The sequence below is a fragment of the Oncorhynchus mykiss genome, chromosome 30 (assembly GCF_013265735.2).
Source record: "Oncorhynchus mykiss isolate Arlee chromosome 30, USDA_OmykA_1.1, whole genome shotgun sequence".
NCBI classification, from domain to species: domain Eukaryota; kingdom Metazoa; phylum Chordata; class Actinopteri; order Salmoniformes; family Salmonidae; genus Oncorhynchus; species Oncorhynchus mykiss.
The window spans coordinates 17,977,171-18,003,162 of NC_050570.1; the positions used below are offsets into that span (position 1 = coordinate 17,977,171).

The 25,992-nt window shown below is 45.2% G+C and overlaps 1 protein-coding gene across 5 annotated transcripts in view; it reads right to left on the minus strand.

Annotated features, from left to right (window-relative positions):
* Positions 1 to 4,442: 4,442 nt before the first annotated feature.
* Positions 4,443 to 25,992, minus strand: part of LOC110521456 (ankyrin repeat domain-containing protein 24) — a 29,019-nt gene continuing 7,469 nt past the window's right edge. The window contains exons 1-12 of one of the 5 annotated variants that reach the window (XM_036968601.1): positions 16,832 to 17,358; positions 16,335 to 16,465; positions 15,975 to 16,063; positions 15,719 to 15,783; positions 15,563 to 15,620; positions 15,319 to 15,389; positions 15,059 to 15,165; positions 12,920 to 14,440; positions 12,526 to 12,642; positions 10,519 to 10,711; positions 9,853 to 10,029; positions 4,443 to 4,552 (exon numbers count right to left, since the gene is read on the minus strand). In XM_036968601.1, the coding sequence (XP_036824496.1) occupies positions 14,338 to 14,440; positions 15,059 to 15,165; positions 15,319 to 15,389; positions 15,563 to 15,620; positions 15,719 to 15,783; positions 15,975 to 16,063; positions 16,335 to 16,465; positions 16,832 to 16,945 (738 nt within the window). In that variant the 5' untranslated portion in view covers positions 16,946 to 17,358 and the 3' untranslated portion in view covers positions 4,443 to 4,552; positions 9,853 to 10,029; positions 10,519 to 10,711; positions 12,526 to 12,642; positions 12,920 to 14,337. Of the gene's footprint in view, positions 4,553 to 9,852; positions 10,030 to 10,518; positions 10,732 to 12,407; positions 14,441 to 15,058; positions 15,166 to 15,318; positions 15,390 to 15,562; positions 15,621 to 15,718; positions 15,784 to 15,974; positions 16,064 to 16,334; positions 16,466 to 16,831; positions 17,359 to 25,992 lie in introns of those variants that run through there. The other 4 variants (XM_021599011.2, XM_021599012.2, XM_036968603.1 and 1 more) reach the window with 4 other exon arrangements.

Here is a 25,992-nt window from a genome sequence, read left to right on the forward strand (position 1 = left end):
GGGGGGGGGGGGGGTGTAAATACTGTAGAACATCCCATAGTGTGTTCTGATTGGCTGTCCTCTTGTTTGCTTCCTATTCTACCAGTCCTCCAATCAATAATCTTCATGAGCATAGGCCCTTACTGATTTGATCACCATCCTGTGTTGTTAATGGCAACATGTTTTATCAATAGATAGGGGATGTCCTGGTATTTGCTGTGTCTTTGTCCCAGTCCAGGCACAGGGAGACAGAGGACATGGCTTTCTGTGACGTTAGTGTACTTTACAGTATGCAACTTTTCCAAATGACCCCTTTGCTTTATCAGGCCTTTCTTGTATCTACTCTTCTTTGAACTAAATACATTTTTTTTCAATAAAATGTGTCAAAATTAAGGTTATTCAAATGTATTGGGTTTGTGTTGAATCCAATCCACATCATTCGGGGCGGCAAGTAACGTAATGGTTAGAGCGTTGGACTAAAAACCGAAAGGTTGCAAGATTGAATCCCTGAGCTGACAAGGTAAAAATCTGTCGTAAATAAATAAAAACTCTCCCTCTGTCTGGATTGATTAGGAATGTTGGATGATGTTTTAAAGTGAGATGTAAATACTGTATGGAGCGGCTTCATGAAAAGTCCAGCTGTCAGGCATTATTTGAGCACATGGCAGCCCCCAATGAAGACTGGTCTTTTCCATTTAAAGGACCCATGAGCACCAACATGTGAAGTTCCTAGAAGTATGTCAAATGAAAGCTAAAAGTATATATATACAGTGGGGCCACCAATTGTGCAAGTTCTCCCTCTTAAAAAGATGAGAGAGGCCTGTAATTTTCATGATATGTACACTTCAACTATGACAGACAAAACCTTTTAAAAAATCCAGAAAATCATATTGCAGGATTTTTTATTAATTTATTTGCAAATTATGGTGGAAAATAAGTATTTGGTCACCTACAAACAAGCAAGATTTCTGGCTCTCACAGACCTGTAACTTCTTCTTTAAGAGGCTCCTCTGTCCTCCACTCGTTACCTGTATTAATGGCACCTGTTTGAACTTGTTATCAGTATAAAAGACACCACAGCCTCTTTCAGACAGAACACTTCCTTAGACAGCTCAGTTATCTACACACAACAAGGGTGGAAGGGAGAACATAGATCCCTTCATTTCCCAAGGTCATTTTCTCAGTTCCAAATCACACTCATGCCCTCACCCTTTGGCACTATGTGTAGATATAAAGGAGTGTATAGTAATATGACACCCAGCTTCCCAGAGGGCAAGGAACCTAACCCCTATGTTCTGGAAGAAGTGCCAGGGGATAGGTTGGCTGACGACTCAAACTGAATGTAATTCCGCTGCTCTATCGCTACATGCAAGGCATTTGGAAAGTATTCAGACCCTTTGACTTTTTCCACATTCTGTTACATTACATCCTTATTCTAAAATGAGAGTCAATTATTTTTTCCCCTCATCAATCTACAGTACCCCATAATGACAAAGCGAAAAGGTTTTTAGAAATGTTTGCATATTTATATATATAAAAAACAGAAATACTTTATTTACATAAGTATTCAGACCCTTTGCTATGAGACTTGAAATTGAGCTCAGGAGCATCCTGTTTCCATTGATCATCCTTGAGATGTTTCTACAACTTGATTGAAGTCCACCTGTGGTAAATTCAATTGATTGGACATGATTTAGAAAGGCACACACCTATCTACATAAGGTCCCACAGTTGACAGTGCATGTCAGAGCAAAAGCCAAGCCGTGAGGTTGAAGGAATTGTCCGTAGAGCTCAGACAGAATTTTGTTGAGGCACAGATCTGTGGAAGGGTAACAAAACATTTCAGCAGCATTGAAGGTCCCCAAGAACACAGTTGCCTCCATCATTCTTAAATGGAAGAAGTTTGGAACCACCAAGACTCTTCCTAGAGCTGGCCGCCAAGGCCAAACTGCGCCATCGGGGGAGAAGAGCCTTGGTCAGGGAGGTGACCAAAAACCCAATGTTCACTCTAACAGAGCTCCAGAGTTCCTCTGGGGAGACAGGAGAAACTTCCAGAAAGACAGCCTTCTCTGCAGCACTCCCCCAATCAGGCCTTTATGGTAGAGTGGCCAGACTGAAGCCACTCCTCGGTAAAAGGCACATGACAGCCCGCTTGGAGTTTGCCAAAAGGCACCTAAAGACTCTCAGACCATGAGAAACAAGATTCTCTGGTCTGATGAAACCAAGATTGAACTCTTTGGCCTGAATGACAAGCATCACGTCTGGAGGAAACATAGCACCTTCCCTGCGGTGAAGCATGGTGGTGGCAGCATCATGCTATGGGGATGTTTTTCAGTAGCAGGGACTGGGAGACTAGTCAGGTTTGAGGAAAAGATGAATGGAACAAAGTACATGATGAAAATCTGTTCCAGAGCGCTCAGGACCTCAGATTGGGGCAGCCAAGACAACACAGGAGTGGCTTCGGGACAAGTCTCTGAATGTTCTTGAGTGGCCCAGCCAGAGCCTGGACTTGAACCCGATCAAACATCTCTAGAGACCTGAAAATAGCTGTGCAGCAATGCTCCCCATCCAACCTGACAGAGCTGGAAAGGATCGGCAGAGAATAATTGGAGAAACTCCCCAAATACAGGTGTGCCAAGCTTGTAGCGTCATACCCAAGAAGATTCAAATCACTGCCAAAGGTGCTTTAACAAAGTACTGAGGGTCTGACTACTTAAGTAAATGTCATGTTTCAGTTTTTATGTTTTATAAATGTGCATAAATGTCTAAAAACCTGTTTTTGCTTTGTCATTATGGGTTATTGTGTGTAGATTGATGAGGGGAAAACATTTTATACATTTTAGAATAAGGCTGTAACATAACAAAATGTGGAAAAAGTCAAGGGGTCTGAATACTTTCCGAATGCACTGTACATTCAGTCTGTGACCGCAACTGTAGAAGCTGTTTCTGCTGACGTAAAAGTGAGGGGCGTTGTACAAAACAAGTCATCAGCGATTGGATCGTCTGTAACCAATCAGAGTATCAAAGCCTATTACTATTTCCGAAACGCCGCTTTCCCACTTGTGTTCAGCCTCTGGCCCAACCCATCGGTTTTTAGGACCAATCAGAATGGTTTGAATGTGTTCGCATTTGAAATGTCGTCAGGGAGGAGATCAAATCCAGACTCCTCGTGTAGAATAAATGTTAGTTGGTGTGGTGTTTGACCAGAGTGATGTGGATAGGTAGCCAGGCGAAGGGGGAGGGGCTAGGGGTCGATTTTGAATAAAGGACATTGTCGCAAAATTTTACTTCTATCATTTGTGTCTCAGTCTTACCTTGCGGTCCTTCTCGTTGACCAGGGCCCGGGAGTCCTGGATGTCTTTGTGGAGCTCCTGGACGTGGCTGGACTGGGCCTGCAGGTCAGCCAGCTGTTGCTGCGCCGTGGCCAGCGGAGCCTCGGCCACCTGACACTCACTCTTATTAAACAGAGCCTCACGCTGCACCTGGAACACCTGTTGGGAGGGAGTCAGGGGAGAGAGGGGAGAGAGGGGGGAGTGAGGAGAGATAAAGACAAGGGGAGGAGGGAGAGCACGTCGATGGCCATGAAAGGAAAGGCGGCAAGGAGATACTGTATAGAACACACACATAACTAATGCTAGGAGAAAGGAAGCCCTGGTGCACATCAGTCCAATGTGTAGTCAGTAACATGTGGCTTATGGTTAACTCTTGAGTTAAGGTTTCAGTCTCTAACTTTGTTAAAATTCTCTGTATTTTGGTGAACAGGAACAAATACAACACACACCTCGGTGCAAGTCTTCTTGTGTTTGCGTGTGAGGTTGTTGAATTGGGCGGTGAATGCGTTGATCTCGGTCTGCAGTGAGAGGCGTTGGGACTCGTGGTCCTCCTTGGACACCAGGCCCTGTTCCACAGCCTTCTGGGACCTCAGGTCTCTCAGCTCTGTCTCCTTCACACTCAAAGCCTCCTTGGCCTCCGCCGCACTTTTCTCACTGGCCTGCAGGGAGCGCTGCAGCTCCGCCTGACACACAGCAGGGACAACAAACACAACGTGAGGGTGCTTTCCTAGTACTTTTACTGTAGGCTACAGTAATTGATTGTGGGTCATACATGATGACAGAGGGGTTGTTATTAGTGCCAAATTATATTGATTGCACAACCCCTTGATTTTTATCTACAATTTGTAGATTTTTAAATAAAAAAGCCTAATGTCCATTCACCTAGGACCTCAACGTAGTATGATTTGAGTCTAACAGCTCATTCTTGCCATTTGCTAGAATACCATTTGAAGCTAACCTTAACTTTGTCATGCTCCTCCCAGGGTATAAGGTCCTGTAGTTGGGCCTCCAGCCTGGCCGTCTCTGTCTGGGCGTGGCATCGCTAAGCCCTCTCCGCCTGCAGTTCCTGGGCTGTCTGGGCCAGCTGCCCCGACAGAGCCGTCAGCACCTCTGTGTTGGGACAGGGGTACTGCATGTCTCAGGTGGAGGGTGTCCTGAGACCAACCACAGACAGTCCGGAGCCTGAGCTGCTTCCTGCCTAGCCACCTCCAGTTCCTCCCTCACCCGTCTCAGGGAGCACTCTGATATTAGAGAAGAAATATCACAGAAGTAGAGAGTGTTCTTATTGGAGAGAAGTATCACCACGCAAAACTAAGAAAGAGCTCTGATTGGACAGAACCCACTGGGGTCAGATGTTAATTCAACATCTATTCCACATTGGTTCAATATAATTTCTTCGAAATAATGTGGAAACAATGTTGATTTAACCAGTGTGTGCCCAGTTGGAAGTGAAAGCAAATGAGACATAAAAGCAAATGAATGGTTATAAACTAGTTATTTACAGCTTACCACTGTAATTAACTACAGTAAAATCATTTGTCCTTATGCCCCAAAGAGAGCAACATTTTTTGATAAGTGACAGAGAACATTATAATAGCAGAGTAGCTAGGTTTCCATCCAATTGGCGACAGATTTCATGCAAATATTTCCCACCAGAGATGTGTTTTCATCATACTGACTTGCTGCAGAAAACCGGCTGTGCATGATAAAGTAGTGCACATGAAACTAACTTTTGCAGTTCAAGTTAAATGGGATTCCATTGCATTTTCAACTCTACCAAGGTTTTTTTCCACAAAAACCTTAAATGGCAAACGTGCCCACTCTGGTCTTGGAACAAGTACTCTAGCTAACAGCTTGCAGATACAGAGCTGGTAGGCTAGTCTACATGATGAGATTATTATGGATAAAAGCAAGATCATTTTGGGGGGGTCATTTCATCTGTAGCCTAATAAACTGCAATAAACCGAGTCACAACATATCATTGCGTGACTCCAAGTTTATTTCGATATGATGGTTATTATATCAATATTTATGCATAAAGGCTTTTCCTCCGATGTTTTTTGCATAATCAATTTTACAGACATAAAAAGAACCCACAATGTCGAACAAACAAATTGTCTGCAGACAATTATGAAATTGTTTCCAACAGCCCGGTCATTACTTTTTTCATGCATCAGGTAATTCATCTGCATGAAATGGTTTGATGGAAACCTGATTAGTAACAGGACACCAGGTTGACACCAGGGAAAAACATACCTGATGTGATGGAGGGCTCTGACCCTTCCGACCTCTCTTCCTCATCTCCCTGACAGTGTGTGGGGCTGGTTGGCCGTAGTCTCTCCAGCTCCAGTTGGGCCTCGTTCAGTCTCAGGCTGGCCTCGGATCTCTCCCTGGCCAGCTGCTCACACTGCAGACCAGGGTCACCTGCACCTCGTCCATCTCCGAACGGGGAACACAGTCCCTCAGCTTCCCCTCCAGCTCCACCACACGGCCCTGGAGCCTACGCAACACCTCTCCGTCTGGCTGTACCACTCTCTCTCTCTTTCCCCCAGCTCTCCCTGACTCTTTGCTCTCCGCCGGGGTGGCCTCCAGTTCGCTCACCCTCTCCCTGAGGCTCCTCACCCTCTCACTCTCCCCTCCTCCGTCCTCCTTTTCAAACTCTGTTTCTGTCCATTTCTTTTCCAGGGCCGCCTGTAGTTCCTCAACTTTCTTTCTCAGCTGTTTGACTGTCATTGCGCTCTCCCTCCCTCTGTCCCTCCCCCTCTCCCTCCCTCAGGCCCGCTTCCTCCCTCTGTCCCTCTCCTTGTCCCCCTCTGTCTTTCAGCGCCTCCTCCAGCTCCCTCACCCTCTCTCTTTCTGCACCTCCTACAGCTCCCTCACCCTCTCTCTCTCAGCTGCTGCGTCTCCAGGATCACCACCTCGCCGCTGCCCCTGGGGGTCTCTCTCTCACCCCCCATTCCCCCTGCCTGTTCCCCAGAATATACCTCCAGGTGCACCTGTTCTCTCAGCTCCTCCAGCTCAGACTGGGAGTGGGCCAGCTGCCTCTCCAGCTCAGACTGGGAGTGGGCCAGTTGCTCCTCCTTGCCACACAGCCTCTCCCTCAGCTCATTACTGCTCTCATCCTCAGTCCCCTCCTTCCCCTTCCCCTCTGTCCCCTCCTTCTCCTCTGCCCCCGTCTCTCCCTCTCCTCCTCCCTCCACAGTCTCCTCACAACTGGAGGTGAAAAAAAATAAACATCAGAACTGAAGTGAAGTGAGAGGCTTACCTATGGTTGGCATATTGTGTTAGAATCTCCAATTACAATAAAATCAAATTGTATTCGTCACATACACATGGTTAGCAGATGTTAATGACAGTGTAGCGAAATGCTTGTTCTTCTAGTTTCCCGACAATGCAGTAATAACCAACGAGTAATCTAACCGAACAATTTCACAACTGCCTTATACACACAAGTGTAAAGGGATGAAGAATGTGTACATAAAAATATTTGATGATGGTACAGAACGGCATAGGCAAGATGCAGTAGATGGTATAGAGTACAGTATATACATATGAGATGAGTAATATAGGGTATGTAAACATATACAAGTGGCATTGTTTAAAGTGGCTAGTGATACATGTATTACATAAAGATGGCAAGATGCAGTAGATGGTATAGAGTACATTATATACATATGAGATGAGTAATGTAGGGTATGTAAACATTATTTTAAGTGGCATTGTTTAAAGTGGCTAGTGATACATATATTACATAACTTTTTCCATTATTAAAGTGGCTGGAGTTGAGTCAGTATGTTGGCAGCAGCCACTCAATGTTAGTGGTGGCTGTTTAACAGTCTGATGGCCTTGAGATAGAAGCTGTTTTTCAGTCTCTCGATCCCTGCTTTGATGCACCTGTAGTGACCTCGCCTTCTGGATGATAGCGGGGTGAACAGGCAGTGGCTCGGGTGGTTGTTGTCCTTGATGATCTTTATGACCTTCCTGTGACATCGGGTGGTGTAGGTGTCCTGGAGGGCAGGTAGTTTGCCACCAGTGATTCGTTGTGCAGACCTCACTACCCTCTGGAGAGCCTTACGGTTGTGGGCGGAGCAGTTGCCGTACCCGGCGGTGATACAGCCTGACAAGATGCTCTCGATTGTGCATCTGTAAAAGTTTGTGTGTGCTTTTGGTTACAAGTCAATTATCTTCAGCCTCCTGAGGTGCTGCTGCGCCTTCTTCACCACGCTGTCTGTGTGGGTGGACCAATTCAGTATGTCCATGATGTGTACGCCGAGGAACTTAAAACTTACTACCCTCTTCACTACTGTCCCGTCGATGTGGATAGGGGGGTGCTCCCTCTGCTGTTTCCTGAAGTCCACAATCATCTCCTTTGTTTTGTTGACGTTGAGTGTGAGGTTATTTTCCTGACACCACACTCCGAGGGTCCTCACCTTCTCCCTGTAGGCCGTCTCGTCGTTGTTGGTAATCAAGCCTACCACTGTTGTGTCGTCTGCAAACTTGATGATTGAGTTGGAGGCGTGCATGGTCACGCAGTCGTGGGTGAACAGGGAGTACAGGAGAGGGCTCAGAACGCATCCTTGTGGAGCCCCAGTGTTGAGGATCAGCGGGGTGGAGATGTTGTTACCTACCCTCACCACCTGGGGGCGGCCCGTCAGGAAGTCCAGTACCCAGTTGTACAGGGCGGGGTCGAGACCCAGGGTCCAGGGAACTTGATGACGAGTTTGGAGGGTACTATGGTGTTAAATGCTGAGCTGTAGTGGATGAACAGCATTCTCACATAGGTATTCCTCTTGTCCAGATGGGTTAGGGCAGTGAGCAGTGTGGTTGCGATTGCTTCGTCTGTTGACCTATTTGGGCGGTAAGCAAATTGGAGTAGGTCTAGTGTGTCAGGTAGGGTGCAGGTGACATGGTCCTTGACTAGTCTCTCAAAGCACTTCATGATGACGGAAGTGAGTCGTTTAGCTCAGTTACCTTAGCTTTCTTGGGAACAGGAACAATGGTGGCCCTCTTGAAGCATGTGGCAACAGCAGACTGGGATAAGGATTGATTGAATATGTTCGTAAACACACCAGCCAGCTGGTCTGCGCATGCTCTGAGGACGCGGCTGGGGATGCCGTCTGGGCCTGCAGCCTTGCGAGGGTTAACACGTTTAAATGTTTTACTTACGTCGGCTGCAGTGAAGGAGAGTCCACAGGTTTTGGTAGCGGGCCGTGTCAGTGGCACTGTATTGTCCTCAAAGCAAGCAAAGAAGTTGTTTAGTCTGTCTGGGAGCAAGACATCCTGGTCCGCGACGGGGCTGGTTTTATTTTTGTAATTCATGAGCCGTTGAATTGCGACTCTACTTTGTCTCTATACTGAAGCTTAGCTTATTTGATTGCCTTGCGGAGGGAATAGCTACACTGTTTGTATTCGGTCATGTTTCCGGTCACCTTGCCCTGGCTAAAAGCAGTGGTTCGCGCTTTCAGTTTCGCGCGAATGCTGCCATCAATCCACGGTTTCTGGTTTGGGAATGTTTTAATAGTTGCTGTGGGTACGACATCGCCGTTGCACTTGCTAATAAACTCGCACACAGAATCAGTGTATTCATCAATGTTGTTGTTTGACGCAATGCAGAACATATCCCAATCCACGTGATAGCTTGAAGCGTGGAATCAGATTGGTCGGACCAGCGTTGAACAGACCTGAGCGCGGGAGCTTCCTGTTTTAGTCTCTGTCTATAGGCTGGGAGCAACAAAATGGAGTCGTGGTCAGCTTTTTCAAAAGGAGGGCGGGGGAGGGCCTTATATGCGTCGCGGAAGTTAGAATAACAATGATCCAGGTTTTTACCAGCCCTGGTAGCACAATCGATATGCTGATAGAATTTAGCAATTTGGCAGTACGTCCAACGGGCCTCACAACCGCAGACCACGTTTAACCATGCCAGCCCAGGACCTCCACATCCGACTTCTTCACCTGCGGGATCGTCTGAGACCAGCCACCCAGACAGCTGATGAAACTGAGGAGTATTTCTGTCTGTAATCAAGCTCTTTTGTAAGGAAAAACTAATTCTGATTGGCTGGGCCTGGCTCGCCAGAGGGTGGGCCAATGGCTGCGCCCCTGCTCAGTCATGTGAAATCGATAGATTAGGGCCTAATGAATTGATTTGAATTGACTGATTTCCTTATATGAGCTGTAGCTAAGTAAAATCGTTGAAATTGTTGCATGTTGCCTTCATATTTTTGTTCACTATACTATTCACTACACATTGGCTGTAACCCTTTGTCCTAATTCTGTCTACTTGTACAGACCATGACCCAGTTGGTGAAGAAAGCCTGCACCAAGTCTCTGTGTGATGCTATTATTCTATTTATACCTAGGTACTGCTTCATCATAGACCTATAAAGTGGTGATATGACAAACGGTCCAATCTGACGCTGTTCAGCCATCCTTGAACCAGTCCATCATCATCTGCTGACTGGGACTTCTCTGGTCTGGAAGACCTTTTGATAACCCCATTTTATCAATCAATCAGCTGATGGCGTGTATGTGTGTGTGTTCTTACCTGCACTTTGAGGACCAGCTCCTGGTTCTGTGAGGTCAGCTCATCCACCTGTCTGCATAGCTCAGCCACAGTGTGAGTCTGCAGGACCAGGAGAGGTGGAGTTTGGTGAGTTTGCCTCCTCCTCGTCCAGAGCAGAGGGAGACTCTCTGGACCGCCTGGAGAGCAGTTTCTCAACACCTTCAAGATATACGGGGTAATGTAAATCAATGTCATATTTTGTCAAACATATTGCAAAACATCAGCCATTACCATGGCAGTAGAATTTGAGTGAAATTCATCATCTACTTATGATGTATGACTCATTAGGGTTCTACAACCTAGTCCATACATCCATCCGTTATTTGGTCCATTTAACAAATATACGAATGCCGTATCTTAATCTGATCATCCTGTTGTTGCAGGAAATGCAAGCTTGTAGTGTATTTGGGGTTTAAAAAGGCTTCCAAAGTTTGTAATTTCCTCCTTATTTCAGACACGATTTGCACAAACAAAGAATGTATTAAGCCCTACAAACAATGTCCATTCATTATAATCCACATACGTAATAATTCACATTTCCTGTTGCTGCAGGATTATTTTTTCTGCTGTAAGAAACTGAGACAAAAATTAAGATACGGCATCTGTAACAATTTGCCAGCAGCATTCCCTCTCTCCCCCCACACACACCTACGAAGTCCAGTATGTCATCATCTGAGTCACTGGCTCCGATCACCTGACCTGCCTTCAGCTCCTCCAGCTCAGTCTGTAGCCTGTCCCGCTCTGCCTCCGCCTGTTCCAGACACTCTCTCAGCTGGGTCAGCTAGCACAGGGAGACTACTACTTCCGGCGCCGACAGAGATGGCCGCCTCGCTTCGCGTTCCTTGGTCCACAAGCATTTCGCTACACTCGCATTAACATCTGCTAACCATGTGTATGTGACAAATACAATTTGATTTGATTTGAGACAGTGAGTGCACAGCTATTACCAGATTTCTAACATCCTTTCAGATACAGTGCCTTGCGAAAGTATTCGGCCCCCTTGAATTTTGCGACCTTTTGCCACATTTCAGGCTTCAAACATAAAGATATAAAACTGTATTTTTTGTGAAGAATCAACAACAAGTGGGACACAATCATGAAGTGGAACGACATTTATTGGATATTTCAAACTTTTTTAACAAAGCAAAAACTGAAAAATTGGGCGTGCAAAATTATTCAGCCCCTTTACTTTCAGTGCAGCAAACTCTCTCCAGAAGTTCAGTGAGGATCTCTGAATGATCCAATGTTGACCTAAATGACTAATGATGATAAATACAATCCACCTGTGTGTAATCAAGTCTCCGTATAAATGCACCTGCACTGTGATAGTCTCAGAGGTCCGTTAAAAGCATCATGAAGAACAAGGAACACACCAGGCAGGTCCGAGATACTGTTGTGAAGAAGTTTAAAGCCGGATTTGGATACAAAAAGATTTCCCAAGCTTTAAACATCCCAAGGAGCACTGTGCAAGCGATAATATTGAAATGGAAGGAGTATCAGAGCACTGCAAATCTACCAAGACCTGGCCGTCCCTCTAAACTTTCAGCTCATACAAGGAGAAGACTGATCAGAGATGCAGCCAAGAGGCCCATGATCACTCTGGATGAACTGCAGAGATCTACAGCTGAGGTGGGAGACTCTGTCCATAGGACAACAATCAGTGGTATATTGCACAAATCTGGCCTTTATGGGAGAGTGGCAAGAAGAAAGCCATTTCTTAAAGATATCCATAAAAAGTGTTGTTTAAAGTTTGCCACAAGCCACCTGGGAGACACACCAAACATGTGGAAGAAGGTGCTCTGGTCAGATGAAACCAAAATGTAACTTTTTGGCAACAATGCAAAACGTTATGTTTGGCGTAAAAGCAACACAGCTGAACACACCATCCCCACTGTCAAACATGGTGGTGGCAGCATCATGGTTTGGGCCTGCTTTTCTTCAGCAGGGACAGGGAAGATGGTTAAAATTGATGGGAAGATGGATGGAGCCAAATACAGGACCATTCTGGAAGAAAACCTGATGGAGTCTGCAAAAGACCTGAGACTGGGACAGAGATTTGTCTTCCAACAAGACAATGATCCAAAACATAAAGCAAAATCTACAATGGAATGGTTCAAAAATAAACATATCCAGGTGTTAGAATGGCCAAGTCAAAGTCCAGACCTGAATCCAATCGAGAATCTGTGGAAAGAACTGAAAACTGCTGTTCACAAATGCTCTCCATCCAACCTCACTGAGCTCGAGCTGTTTTGCAAGGAGGAATGGGAAAAAATGTCAGTCTCGCGATGTGCAAAACTGATAGAGACATACCCCAAGCGACTTACAGCTGTAATCGCAGCAAAAGGTGGCGCTACAAAGTATTAACTTAAGGGGGCTGAATAATTTTGCACGCCCAATTTTTCAGTTTTTGATTTGTTAAAAAAGTTTGAAATATCCAATAAATGTCGTTACACTTCATGATTGTGTCCCACTTGTTGTTGATTCTTCACAAAAAATACAGTTTTATATCTTTATGTTTGAAGCCTGATATGTGGCAAAAGGTCGCAAAGTTCAAGGGGGCTGAATATTTTCGCAAGGCACTGTATATGAGAAGTTTCCAAGGAATGTGGGTTTGAGCTTGATCTCAGGCTGGGAAATGAACCGTGCATGCAGTACCTCCTCCAATGCAGTGGGTGCGCTGTTCTGCTGCTGCTCCAGACCTTTAATCTTCTGGAGCAGACGCCCCCTTTCCAGACACAGCCTTCGGATCTCCTCAAAAACCTCATTCTCCATCTCACGGACACACACAAGTAAATGCATATCAGTGGTATCACAGTCAAACAGCAGCACCATACTCATTAGCAGTCTCAAATTTAATGCAGTAGATAGTGATTCACTATGTATTGTCTGTTACTTTAGTCATGAATAGTGCTCTTCAAAATTGATATCTAAAGATGAATCCTTTGAATTGAGTGGTGTTGAGTTGTATACCATAAATATAAGCCTATTTTATCTCCTGTATGCTTAGGTGCTATGCATACAGTATATCGTTGCAGGGGAAGTAACTCACGAGGTTGGCCTGATTAGAGTGTCGTGTCTCTAGAGACTGAGCTGAGGGAGAGGCAGGGGGAGGAGAGCTCTGGGGGGCAGGAGAAGGTAGGGGTGGAGAACATTGTTATTAAAGTTAGTATGATTATGATCATCACAGCCTAGCATAAGTTAGAGTTAGTAAGAATCATATATAAAGTATTTTATAAAAACGGTGCCATCCATCTCTGGAGTTTGCCTTGAACCTGGGGAGGGGAGCGAGGTGGAGGAGGGGCTTTCCTCTTGCAGGGGGTGGTCCCCCCTGGCAGAGGAGGGGGAGGTGGAGGCTGCCTCTGGAGACACAGACAAGCAGAAGGAACAGGGGAACAGGAGAGAAATAGCAGCAAGGACAAAAGCAAAGCCAGGCAGTACTTTAGCCCAAAACATTGTGAAAATAGCTTTTAATGTGTGATGTTACTTCAGCTGTTGTTGTTCAAAAGATGTTGTAGATTGAAAATGGGATAATAAGTTGGTATTCCTTCTTATGTTGTAAATTCTATTACATACAATCTAGAAATAGTTGTGTTATGTTTTCACATGTACTGAATGTGTAGTGAGTGAAAATGAAAAGCTGAGTGGTCAGTTGCCTCCTCGCCATTGTCCTCAGTGGCTATGTATGCATTGGGAGAGACAAATGGCAAATCTTTTTAACCTCTGGTCCATTGAGATTCAATACATGCACACACACACGCACATACACACTGTAGTTATAGCTAAGAAGCATACCGGCCCATAAAAATCCTCCTGTATAACGTAGCACTGTAAGACACATGAGTCCTCATATATCACAGATACATCAGAGATATTTCAGGCACTGCTCTGCTTCCATTCATCTCCATTTCAAACGAAGCACACATCTGTTTTTTGTAAAGCACCAAGCCTTTGTTTGAAGATAAAAGTGCAGCAAGCCTCTCGGTTTCAGGCTTTTACAATTACCCCCAGCTGTCCCCTTTACTTCATCCACTTCCTCACATTACAGCCATTTCCTGGGGGACCAGAGTAGGGCCATAGAATTACCACTGATAGAAAGGATTATGATCCATGGATTCTGGTACAGTACATTAAATAGCATACAAAGTGTTGTAGTAGTTGCCAATGCTAATTAATTGAACATTTGAAATTGGTCTGTTCTATCAATTATAATTATATCCACCATTCTACCAGGGCCCAGAATAGAGCCCCAGACTGGGCCTAAAGGGTAGCAGAGCAAGGTTTTGCTCAATTTAATTTCAAGTCAGTTCAGTCAAGAAATGGATTGAAGTTCCAACTCAACAAAAATCAGAATTTAAAAGGAATTGAGCCCAACCCTGCTTCAGTCAGCAGGTGAGACATCAATAGGTTACCGTGGGTTACCTGGAAGACAGTTCTGCAGAAGCTGTGCGATGTGCTGGTTGCCGGCGGTTATGCCGTAGTGGGCTGCGTCGTGTCCGAAGGCGTCGGCCAGCTGTGGGTTAGCCCCCCCTTAGCAACACCTCCACTGTCACAGGCCAGCATCAGGGCTGACCTACACCACAAAAACCAGGACATACTTTTTCATCAAATCTTTATGTTTGATGCAAATGGTATGTGTCCAGACCCTTTTTTGCAATTTCATTTGGTTTCGAGAAACTTACCCCAGCAGTGATAGACTTCCTCATGCTCGTTCTACAGTTTCAGGGGCAGAGATCAAACCTGAACATAGGCTCCAAAAACACCCAAATACATCCTTTTAGAAATGGCAACGCTCTCAGTATAGTGACGCAGGTCTTTAGATGTTATACATATGACATTTTGTCATTCCAAACTCTATCCGCAACGTTATATTCCATTTTGTTGGACTCGAGCGATACATTTCCATGTACGTTCTTTCCCGTTTCACCACAATGGGAACGAGAAAACCCGTTCACGTTCGACTACGGAAATGTATTGGGTTTATGGAGCCTTTGTTCATGTTTCTCTGCCCCTGCAACAGTAGAAGGAGCATGAGGAAGTATATTGCCTGTGGGGTAAGTTTCTCAAAACCAAGTGAAATCGCAAAAACATTGTCTGGACACCTAACAGGTCTTTACAAAAACAATGTGAACTTGACCTTTCAGTTGTGTTCACAGTTTGTCTTGCATAAGTCACTCTAATGTTGAATTACCTGCATCGGTTGTCCTGTATGTTGGGGTTGGCCCCTCTGTCCAACAGGAAAGCACACAGCTCCACTCTGCTCATCTGGGCTCCTAGGATCAGCAGGCTCACCCAATCCTGAGATAGACAAAACCACAATGGCTTAACATGGTTGATTGAAACACATTTTAGTGCTTGGCTGTAACAAAACCCTGCACACCCTGTAATTCTCCAGGACCTGGCTTGGTGATTGTTGCTGTACAGAGGAAGTCTGAAGCCAACGCCACTTACCCCATCCTGGGCATCCAGACTGGCCTTAAAGTCCCACAGAGTCTCGGTGCAGGCCAAGCAGCCGCTCACAGCTGCAGGAAGATGGGCAGACACCATAGCTAGACACCATAGCTAGACACCATAGCTAGACACCATAGGCAGACACCATAGGCAGACAAATTGAAGGTATTAAAAGGTTGGGTTGTTTACAGTGTTACACAGATGGTCCTCTAATCAATTGCATTGTAGCTAGGACATTGCATACCTGTGTGATGCAACGCTTTCTGACCAAAGCTGTCTGTGGTTTCTACAGGCAATCCCTCCTGTGGGAGTATGAGACGTATTCACCAAAAATGTATGATAACTGCATACCTTTTTTTCCATGTATCATAGTAATGTTAACTATGTCTGTCTGCTGTACCTGTAATAGTCTCTTCAGGCACTCAGGCTGACCGTTCTTGGCTGCTAGGTGAATGGCACTGAAGCCTTGAAGTTGATAAGGCCATCACCAAGCGAGAGAGGGAATGAATGAGTTAACAAAAACAAATTGCGAGAGAGCATGTTATAATTGAGATAATAAACTTTGAATATGTTGTTCTGACCAATTGTAGCCACAAAGCATTACCTTGGCAATCAGTGACACTAAACATGTTCACTGAATGAGACTGTCGTCTCACCTGAGCCATCTGTCACGTTAATGTCTGGCCCGTGAGCCAGGGTGACCTCCAGACAGTCCAGATGACCCTGAGACGCACAGAGGGGGAACCTACCAGGAAGAGAATAACACTGGTTATGAATATAACCAACAAGAAGATCATCAACATTAATAATGACAACAAAGAAAGTAGAAAATATTGAAACTCTTTACCCTCTCTCACTGACAGTTTGAACATAAAGGGACGTTTTGTGGACACATTTAAACCTAGTCCAAGACTAACAAGCAAGTTCAATAACGATTCTCCATTGAAAGTACTTCTTAGTCCAAGACTAGGCTTAACCTGTGTCAGGGAAACTGGCCCTAAGTGTTTGGTACTTACGCTGACTTCCCCTCTGCATCCAGTTTGGTGGGGCAGAGTCCCTTCTTCACGATCAGAGCAGCTACTTTGTCAGGTTGGTTCTGCCCTACAGCCTGCAGTAGTCTCTCATCACTCTTACTCCAGTCCTGGCTCTGAGGGGACAGGGACAGACGGATCATAACCCAGTCACAACCTGGGGCCGATCAGAGCTAACCAAATGACTGTACATAGTGTACTATACAGAGTAGACCCTGACCCCCTATCTGATTACACACTGTACAAAGGTCTGAGTGATGACTAACCATACAGTCGGTCTAGATGAGACACTACTAAATCTAATACTGCGTATCTCATCGAAGTGAAATGAAGACAGACATACAGTACCATCTGCTTGCTTTTATGGTAACATTACACACAGTGCACAAAATCACTTTCAACTGTTTTTTCCAGAGAAAGTAACCCTTTGAGAGAAAGAACAATGAAAATACAGCTCAGGTCAAACAGAGAGGGATACCTACCACCAGTAAGATGAAACAAGGACAGAAATAACGCTTCATCAGGCTCAGAGCTGACGATCCATAGAGCCAAAGAGCTGTCCACTGTCTGACCAAAATACTGACACACACAAACATACACTACTCAACTACCTACAAGCCTCAAACACAACGTCAGAGTTGCACACCAACTTAGCACTAACTGACAAAGCATAAATACACAGTATAACTACACAGACAACCAATAACCCACTTGCACAATCCAGAACAGAAGAAATGTATGACAGGAGAGTCATGATGATGCTACATAAACATGAAGTCTATACATCCCTGTACAAACAGAAGACCACTGCTCTAGCCCTCTGAGTCTCACAGCAATGTAGTTCTCCATATGCAGTGCTTTGCTCTCAGCCAAAACACCCTCCCCTCTTCCTGCCCTGCTGTTAATGCTCTCAGGGACCTACATACTCCGTCTACAGTCTCAACCTGGCACGCACTGTCTCTCTCTCTCACACACACACCACCTCCCTCTTTCTGTGCCCTTCTTATTTCACACCCCAGCCTAGTACTGTCTTCTGTTAGTGTTCAAATACTGGAGAGTTGAGACCAAATCACGGACGCTGGACAGAGTGGATTTCAGTTGTAACGAAAGACAGTTTTAATGAGTCAGAGATATCTTGTCCCGCAGTTTTACGTGCACGGACCTAGTTCACATAACTCGGCAAGGAGCCAGGTGAAAAAGAGACCTATACAATGGTTACATACATTTTTATACATAGAATAAAGTAGGTGGAGTCTTGTCGTTTCGGTCTTCTTGACTGGTCGGAGGGTTGGAGGCGGGCCTTGCTCTAGCCAGAGCGGGCCCCATTGGTGCACAGCAAAAGTTCTTTGCTCTTGGGACCGGCCAGTTAGAGGGAGATGAGATGTGTGTTTATATAAGGAAGAGGGGGTCAGTCTTCTGGCTGGGTGTATGTGTTCTTACGACGGAATGTCTTTGTTTATATGAGCTATGTGTATGAATATTTATATAACAAATCCCCCTCTTCACGTCTATTAGACGTGAAAACTATAGCAGAAAGGTGGCGGTTGCAATCGTGGGTATACATAAGGTGGTGCTCCTAACCTTGTCTGATTTGCATGGTGGGTCTGTAGGTGTAGTGCTACGTTTGGGACGGGAGTGATTGGAGGGAGTGATATCAGGAAAGGAGTTAGGGACATGTGTAGGGGTTGGTGTATGTGATGTGGCAGGGTGAAATAGTTGTTCAATTAACCATGTGAAAGTCCTAGGGTTACTCCAAATATCAGTATGAATATCACAAATAAGGGACCAGATATCCCCAGCCTCACCCAGAGAGGGAGAAATTTCCCTCTAACTGGGCGAGGTTCCCTTCTCAGGGGAGGCGGAGTTTGATGCCGCATCACCTGAGGAAGGAGTGTCTTCATTTGGAATCGAATTTAGGCCGCTCAAATCAGCTCTGACTTTAGTCAGTGTTCTAGAAGGAATTGGGGCTGGGGTGCAATGTGTAAGGCGGTGTCAAGGTGTGCCTGATTTACCTTTGACCTGGACTGAGTGTGAAGTAACCTCCTTCACTTCGTACGGTCCAGTCCACCTGGGTTCCAGCCACTTTCTCTTGTGGACTGTAACCCTCACCCCGTCACCAACCTTTACCTTCAGTAGTGTCGTGTCCCCCGGCAGCTCCCCCTCCTGGACCTTGTGAACCTGGGTAGAGAGTGCTGCAGAGAGAACCGTCAGTTTTTTCACATAATTAGACATTACAATTTGTTGTACATCAAGGGCGGGCATATGACCTCCCTCCCTTGGTGGACCATGCATGACTCTACCAGTCATTATCCCAAAGCTATCTTAGCTTTTGGTTTGACGTTCCACCAGATTTTGGGATTGGGGCCTGTACACAGATCCAAATCTGTGGGTTATGCCAAATCTTTCTTCCACCTGTCTCAGGTGTTTGTTAAATGTGAGCCATTTGTCAAATTTGATTTGTCTTGGGATGCCATACCTGGGTATTAGTTTGGTTTGTAGCCACTTAAAGACTGACCTAGCATCCTCCCCTTTTGTTATTATTGCCTCTACCCATTTGGAGAACCTATCTACTATGACTAGGAGATAGAGTTTGCCTTTAGATAAATTTTCGGGGCCCATGTCGGTGTAGTCTATACTAATATCCTGAAAACATGCATTAGGTGTTACGTATGAGCCCATTGGTGTTTGATATGGTTTCTTTGGGTTGTGTCTGTCACAACCATTGCATTCGTCACAAAATAAATCATCGTCATAAAATAAGTCAGTCATATTTTTTATGTGAGTGTGCCACCAGATGTGCGAGGCCTTTTTGGAGGGTCTTTAGTTTGCCTTCGTGTGTGGGGCCATGTGTTTCTCATAAAAGTTCTGGGTCCATCAGTGTGGCCTGCTTCATGGGCATGGGCTGAGTCTGTATAGATATTCAGTCTTTCCTTTTCCTCTGATGAGGACCTGCGTCAATCCGATGATTTCAGCTAATTTGGCCGATGCTTGTTGAGGGATGATGGCTGATTGAAGGGTGACATCACGAGGTGAGCTGTTTTTTTTCAATAGCTTTTGCTACTGCAGCAACGTATCTGGAGCATGTTGACTGTCCTACCTCAATGTGGTCAAGTTTGAAGAGTAGTACATCAAGACCCTTCTCTCCCCCTCTTGTTTCTGGAATAGGACGGATGAGGTGAATCCTTCCCTTCCAGAAACATCCAAATGGAACTTGTTCTTGTAGTCAGGTGCAGTCAGAGCTGCTGCCGCTGATAGATCCGTTTTCAGGAGTGCTATGGCTGTTGATGCTTCAGCCGTCCAGGCCAGGGGTGCATGGAGGTTCCTTGATCGTAGGATGACCGGTGCTGCCACCCCCTCTGGGCCACACCCAATGGTACAACACCTGATAGGTGGGGTCAGGTGCATCATGTCTTCGTCCCAGTCTGCAGTGTAGAGGCAGTCATCAGTTTCTGTTGCATTGAGTGTGCAATGGATCTCAGCTTGGGGAGTCTTATATGGGTGCAGAGTGTAGATTTGAGCTTTCAGTTGGTTGAACTTAAACTGGATGTGAGGGGTGGCAGGCCCTGTGGGTAGGCATTTTAGCCAGTACACTTCTTGGGCTTCAGACAGTGTGGTCATCGGCAGGAGTGGCATCCTCATCATTCTTACTGGGTGATCAGGTGTTGAAGTGGGAGGGTTGGTTGTAATCTTGCTGCTCCTGCTGCATGTGGCTAGATTCTGGGTGGTTGTATGCTGGCTGTTGCTGATGCATGGGTGTGGGTCCTGGTAGCTGATGTTGCAGAGGTGGGTTTCCCCCACTTCCTCTTGCTCTCCATTGCTGTTGCTGCGGGGAGAGTGGTTTCATGCAATCTCTGGCAAAATGACCGGTAATTCCGCAGTTAAAACACTGGTAGTTTCCCCCTCTGTGTTGTCCAGTGTAGGGACCCCGTCGAGCCCATACTGGGTGTTGTTGTTGCAGGATATACTGCTGTGGGGGAGGGTATTGGGGTGGTGGGGCTGCCTGCTGTTGGATCATCTGAGAGACAGTCTGTGCCACGATTTGGGAGATGTCTGTTTTGGTTCCCGGCTCCTTCGTTTCTTCCGCCACCATCTGTTTCTTAGGTTTTTCTCCTTGTTGTGCTTCCTTCAATTGGAGTTTCAGGAGTTGTACCTGGAGGGACTGCACCTGGCTCTCAGCACCCCCTCTTTCCTTGTTGTGCTGGGTCACATGGTGGTGCACATGAGTGTTGAATTGGGTCAGAGGAAGTGCAAACAACCCTACCGTTCCTCTGAGTTTGGTTTTAACATCTCCGGGACACCCGTTGACCACCATTTCCTTCCACATGCTGAGTGTGGTATCAGTGTGATCGAATGGTTCTTCGTGGACCGATCTCCATGTGGTCTTAGCCCTGTCCAGGTATGCTGCAGGTTGCTCACCTGGGTTGATTGTAAAGGAGGATAAGGTGGCATGGTTTCTTTCTGTAGGGTATGCTCTCCGTAGAACTTCCCATAATCTGGTACGGAAGTGGTCTATGGGCAGTGTTGGGGCCCGCCATCCAAGGTCAGCTGCTGTCATGAGAGCCTCCATGGTTCCGTGGTCGGTGGCTCTTGCTAGAAGTGCTTTCATGTCTCCTAGGCAGAGTTGCAGGCCTGACGTAAGTGTCTGCAGTTGAAGTAGCCACGCTGAAGCTCCTCCATGTAGGCTAGGCATCTGTCCCATCAGTGTTGTTAAATCAGTCATTTTCCAGGGCTGGTACTCCACAGTGTGTGCATCACCTGGTGTCGGTCGCAGGGGGTACTGTCCTGCCATCTCCTGCTCTCGCTCTCTTCTATCAGCAATTCTGGAGGACCGACGGAGTGTTTCGGACCCCATTGATTCGGTAACTTTGGTTACTGTTCCTCTCATTATGCTTTCCACACGGTAGGCTCCCTCTCTGTTGTTATCTTGGTTAGCTATTAGCTCCCTGAGTTCCTTAGCTCGAGCTATTGATGATTTCAGCAGCTCCTGCATCTTAGTCACGTTTGGAGCTCCCATCGGAGCTGGGGTGAGCACCATGTCAATTTCTTCTTCGTTTTCGATATCCATGTTCTGATGACAGTCCTCCCTATCCGTCTGATAGAAGTGGTTTGAATCTAATCTTGTTTGTAAGTGTCCTCTGGTTTCAGAGGTGAGAGAGTTCACAGAGGAGCATTGCGGCCTCCGTTCCTGGGGGAGGTCTCCTGCTCCTGGAATCCCAGTTTCGAACTGTTCACATACCATATGGCCAGCCGTTATCCCCAGGGTAATTTCCCCTTTTAACTCCCCTTGGTCTATTCTCAGAACTGGAGCCTGTATTGTGGGAGGTGCCCTGGGCAGGAATGGGTTGTGTGACGGGCTCCGGTGATTTTGTCCCTTTGAGTATGGCGGGGGCTGAACTGCCTCCATTGTCAATTGTGGATATAGTGAGGGAGAAACGGCCACAGGGGGAGCCGTGGGCAAGTTCTCAGGCGGAGCTTTAACATCCCCCGACGCCACAATAGCCACGCCCATCATGTCTGGTGTGTTTTTGGGCAGCACCCTCCTACTCTCCTGTATGGCCCATGTACCTATCTTGAGCTCCCCCTCTGCTCTCTCTCTCTCTCTTGTACCTACTTTTTTGAACCTGTGTATGTTGTTTCTCTCCGCCTCACTCGCTTTTGCATGCTCTACTGCGTCCTCTAATTCTGTCTGCATATCTTGGAGTTTCCCCCCTGTAGGTGGTCCTCCGCTAAAATAACCTGCTTGTGTCCATCTTATCCGTAATCCTTTCCACACTTTCTCCACTTTCCCATACTGTTTTTTACCTCCCGCTCTATCAATCTGATCTAAATAATCATTGAATTTTAGTTTGGGCGTGGTAGCTGCAGACATTTTATCTAGTTCGTCTGATAATGTGTATAATGCGTTATTTAGGTATATTCAATCCTTACTATGTGGTGTTTATTTCTATCGTTGTATGCTTAGCCTGTCCCTGGTCGAGACAAAGGGGGTTATCAATATGTGACGCCCGCCACGTGTGTATTTCACCGGTATTTTATTTGAATTTGTTCAGCGATTCGTTTAGGTATTTTCTATAAATGATTCTGCGATTTCCTTTTGGAACAATATATCAGTGAATATATGCGGTTCTATAACAATTTTCAGAGTAATTCTAGCTCTTTAGGAAATATCGATAGAATTTCTAGACAACTAAGAGTTGTTCAGTGAATTATTTAAATACTTTCTGTAAACAATTCAGTAAATTCCTTTATGAACTTATATCAGTAAATTCGAGCGATTCTATAGCAATTGTCAGAATAATTCTATATATTTAGGAAATATGGATAGAATAGAAAAACCCCAAAATCAGTGTGTAGCTTTTAGCGTCTGTAAAACAAAGTCTGTATTAAGCTCGGCGGCTTATTTAAATACTTTCTAGAAACAATTCAGTAAGTTCCTTTATGAACTTATATCAGTAAATTCCAGCGATTCTATAGCAATTGTCAGAATAATTTTAAACTTTAGGCAATATCAACAGGAATGAAAAAAAAAACGAAAATCAGTATTTCGGCCCGGCTGCTGTCAATCAAAATTGCACGGCCATTCGATACTAAGGTGGCTTTGTCTACCAGCACGTGTGCATAATAGCCCAGTTACGTATCCCAACCTACTCCGCGACAAACGTTTCTTTCAATTTAATTTCCCCCATCTCCAAATCATGGAATGTCAACTCTGGTTCATCTTATGTTTATTGTTTGATGTGCAATAGCCACATCATTCCCGATCTCTGTCTAGTGGAAGGCCAAACTTACATATCCTGTATCTACTCGACTACACCTCTTACAAAACCTATTAAATAATACACAGCTTTTTTAATAGGGCATTTTTCATGCAGATTCATTCAATCCAACCACACCTCCACAAGACCTATTCGATGTTATATGTATCAACAGGAGATTTTACTTGCAGATCCGGTTCATCTATCATTCAACTATAACCACACCTCCACAAGACCTTATTCGATAGTACAGAACGTATCAAAATAGGAAATTTTTACTTGCAGATTCGGTTCATCTATCATTAAACTATAACCACACCTCCACAAGACCTTACTTGCAGATTCGGTTCATCTATAACCACACCTCCACAAGACCTTACTTGCAGATTCGGTTCATCTATAACCACACCTCCACAAGACCTTACTTGCAGATTCGGTTCATCTATAATTCATTCATTCGTATGAAATTCTCATTGAATTTCCAACATCCATAATTGTGTCCATTACGTGTTAAAACACAGCCACTATTTAACGTCACCTCTATACACAACCCAATACATATATAATTAGGACAGTTTTCTATGCAGATTTCAGAACAAATAGGGTCCCTGGAGGAATTTAACACATTGGTCAATCACAATTCACACATTCCTATTAAAATAACTGAGTATAGGCCCATTAATAAGAATATGTATATATATTTTTTTTTACAAAACAAGATATCTTTAATCAATGTCTTAGGTTCTTATGTAAAAAATTTGGGCACCGATTCATACTCACGCCCAGTACTTTCTGATCAAAATTTGGTTTAGACTATAATACAATATGCAGATTTCGATATAACGGGCTCTGCTCACCTTTATATAGAGCGCTCCGATCAGATTTCCTGAGGCAAGATGAATGGCTGGGGAAGTCACTCTTCCGTCTGATTTTTTAGCCGTGATCAGTCTCGTCCTCTCACACTAACTTATAATAGATCGAATTCAAGAACAACCAAACTCTGCTACCAATTTTGTTAGTGTTCAAATACTGGAGAGTTGAGACCAAATCACGGACGCTGGACAGAGTGGATTTCAGTTGTAACGAAAGACAGTTTTAATGAGTCAGAGATATCTTGTCCCGCAGTTTTACGTGCACGGACCTAGTTCACATAACTCGGCAAGGAGCCAGGTGAAAAAGAGACCTATACAATGGTTACATACATTTTTATACATAGAATAAAGTAGGTGGAGTCTTGTCGTTTCGGTCTTCTTGACTGGTCGGAGGGTTGGAGGCGGGCCTTGCTCTAGCCAGAGCGGGCCCCATTGGTGCACAGCAAAAGTTCTTTGCTCTTGGGACCGGCCAGTTAGAGGGAGATGAGATGTGTGTTTATATAAGGAAGAGGGGGTCAGTCTTCTGGCTGGGTGTATGTGTTCTTACGACGGAATGTCTTTGTTTATATGAGCTATGTGTATGAATATTTATATAACACTTCTCTTCCCACTCCTCACAGTCTGTCCATTTGTTTCAGTCAGCTCTCTCCCTCTCTGTGCTGTCCTATTTGGGCTAGGCAGTCCCTCTCGCGCTCTCTCTCTCTGGACTACTGTATGTCTGCCAGGAGAAGACGAAGGCTCAGCAGAAAGAGGAGAACAGAGCTGGCTGGTACAGGGCTGGTAGTGCCAGGGTAGGGCAGAGAGGACACTCTGATAGAATAATAACATCCTGAATAATCTCTCACCTGACCCGGACGCAGCCATTTACAGGGCTTTGTGAGGGCCACTCCAATACTGTGACTTTATTGTCCTTAAGCCATTTTGCCACAACTTTGGAAGTATACTTGGGGTCATTGTCCATTTGGAAGACCCATTTGCTTTAACTTCCTGACTGATGTCTTGAGATGTTGCTTCAATATATCCACATCAAATTACATCCTCATGATGCCATCTAGTTTGTGAAGTGCACCAGTCCCTCCTGCAGCAAAGCACCCCCACAACATAATGTTGCCACCCCCGTTCTTCATGGTTGGGATGGTGTTCTTCGGCTTGCAAGCCTCCCCCTTTTTTCTCCAAACATAACGATGGTCATTACGGCCAAACAGTTCTATTTTTGTTTCATCAGACCACAGGACATTTCTCCAAAAAGTACGATCTTTGTCCCCATGTGCAGTTGCAAATCGTAGTCTGGCTTTTTTATGGCGGTTTTGGAGCAGTGGCTTCTTCCTTGCTGATCGGCCTTTCAGGTTATGTCGATATAGGACTCGTTTTACTGTGGATATAGATACTTTTGTACCCGTTTCCTCCAGCATCTTCATAAGGTCCTTTGCTGTTGTTCTGGGAATGATTTGCACTTTCGCACCAAAGTACGTTAATCTCTAGGAGACAGAATGTGTCTCCTTCCTGAGCGGTATGAAGGCTGCGTGGTCCCATGGTGTTTATACTTGCGTACTATTGTTTGTACAGATGAACGTGGTACCTTCAGGCATTTGGAAATTGCTCCCAAGGATGAACCAGACTTGTGGAGGTGTACAATTTTTTTTCTGAGGTCTTGGCTGATTTCTTTTGATTTTCCCATGATGTCAAGCAAAGAGGCACGGAGTTTGAAGGTAGGCCTTGAAATACATCCACAGGTACACCTCCAATTGACTCAAATGATGTCAATTGGCCTATCAGAAGCTTTGAAAGCCATGACATCATTTTCTGGAATTTTCCAAACTGTTTAAAGGCAGTCAACTTAGTGTATGTAAACTTCTGACTATAGTGTCAACAAGAAATTTGTGGAGTGGTTGAAAAACGAGTTTTAATGACGCCAATCTAAGTGTATGTAAACTTCTGACTTCAACTGTAAAAATGTAGAACAAAACAAACATCACGACAAGAGAGACATCACAACACTACATAAAGAGAGACCTA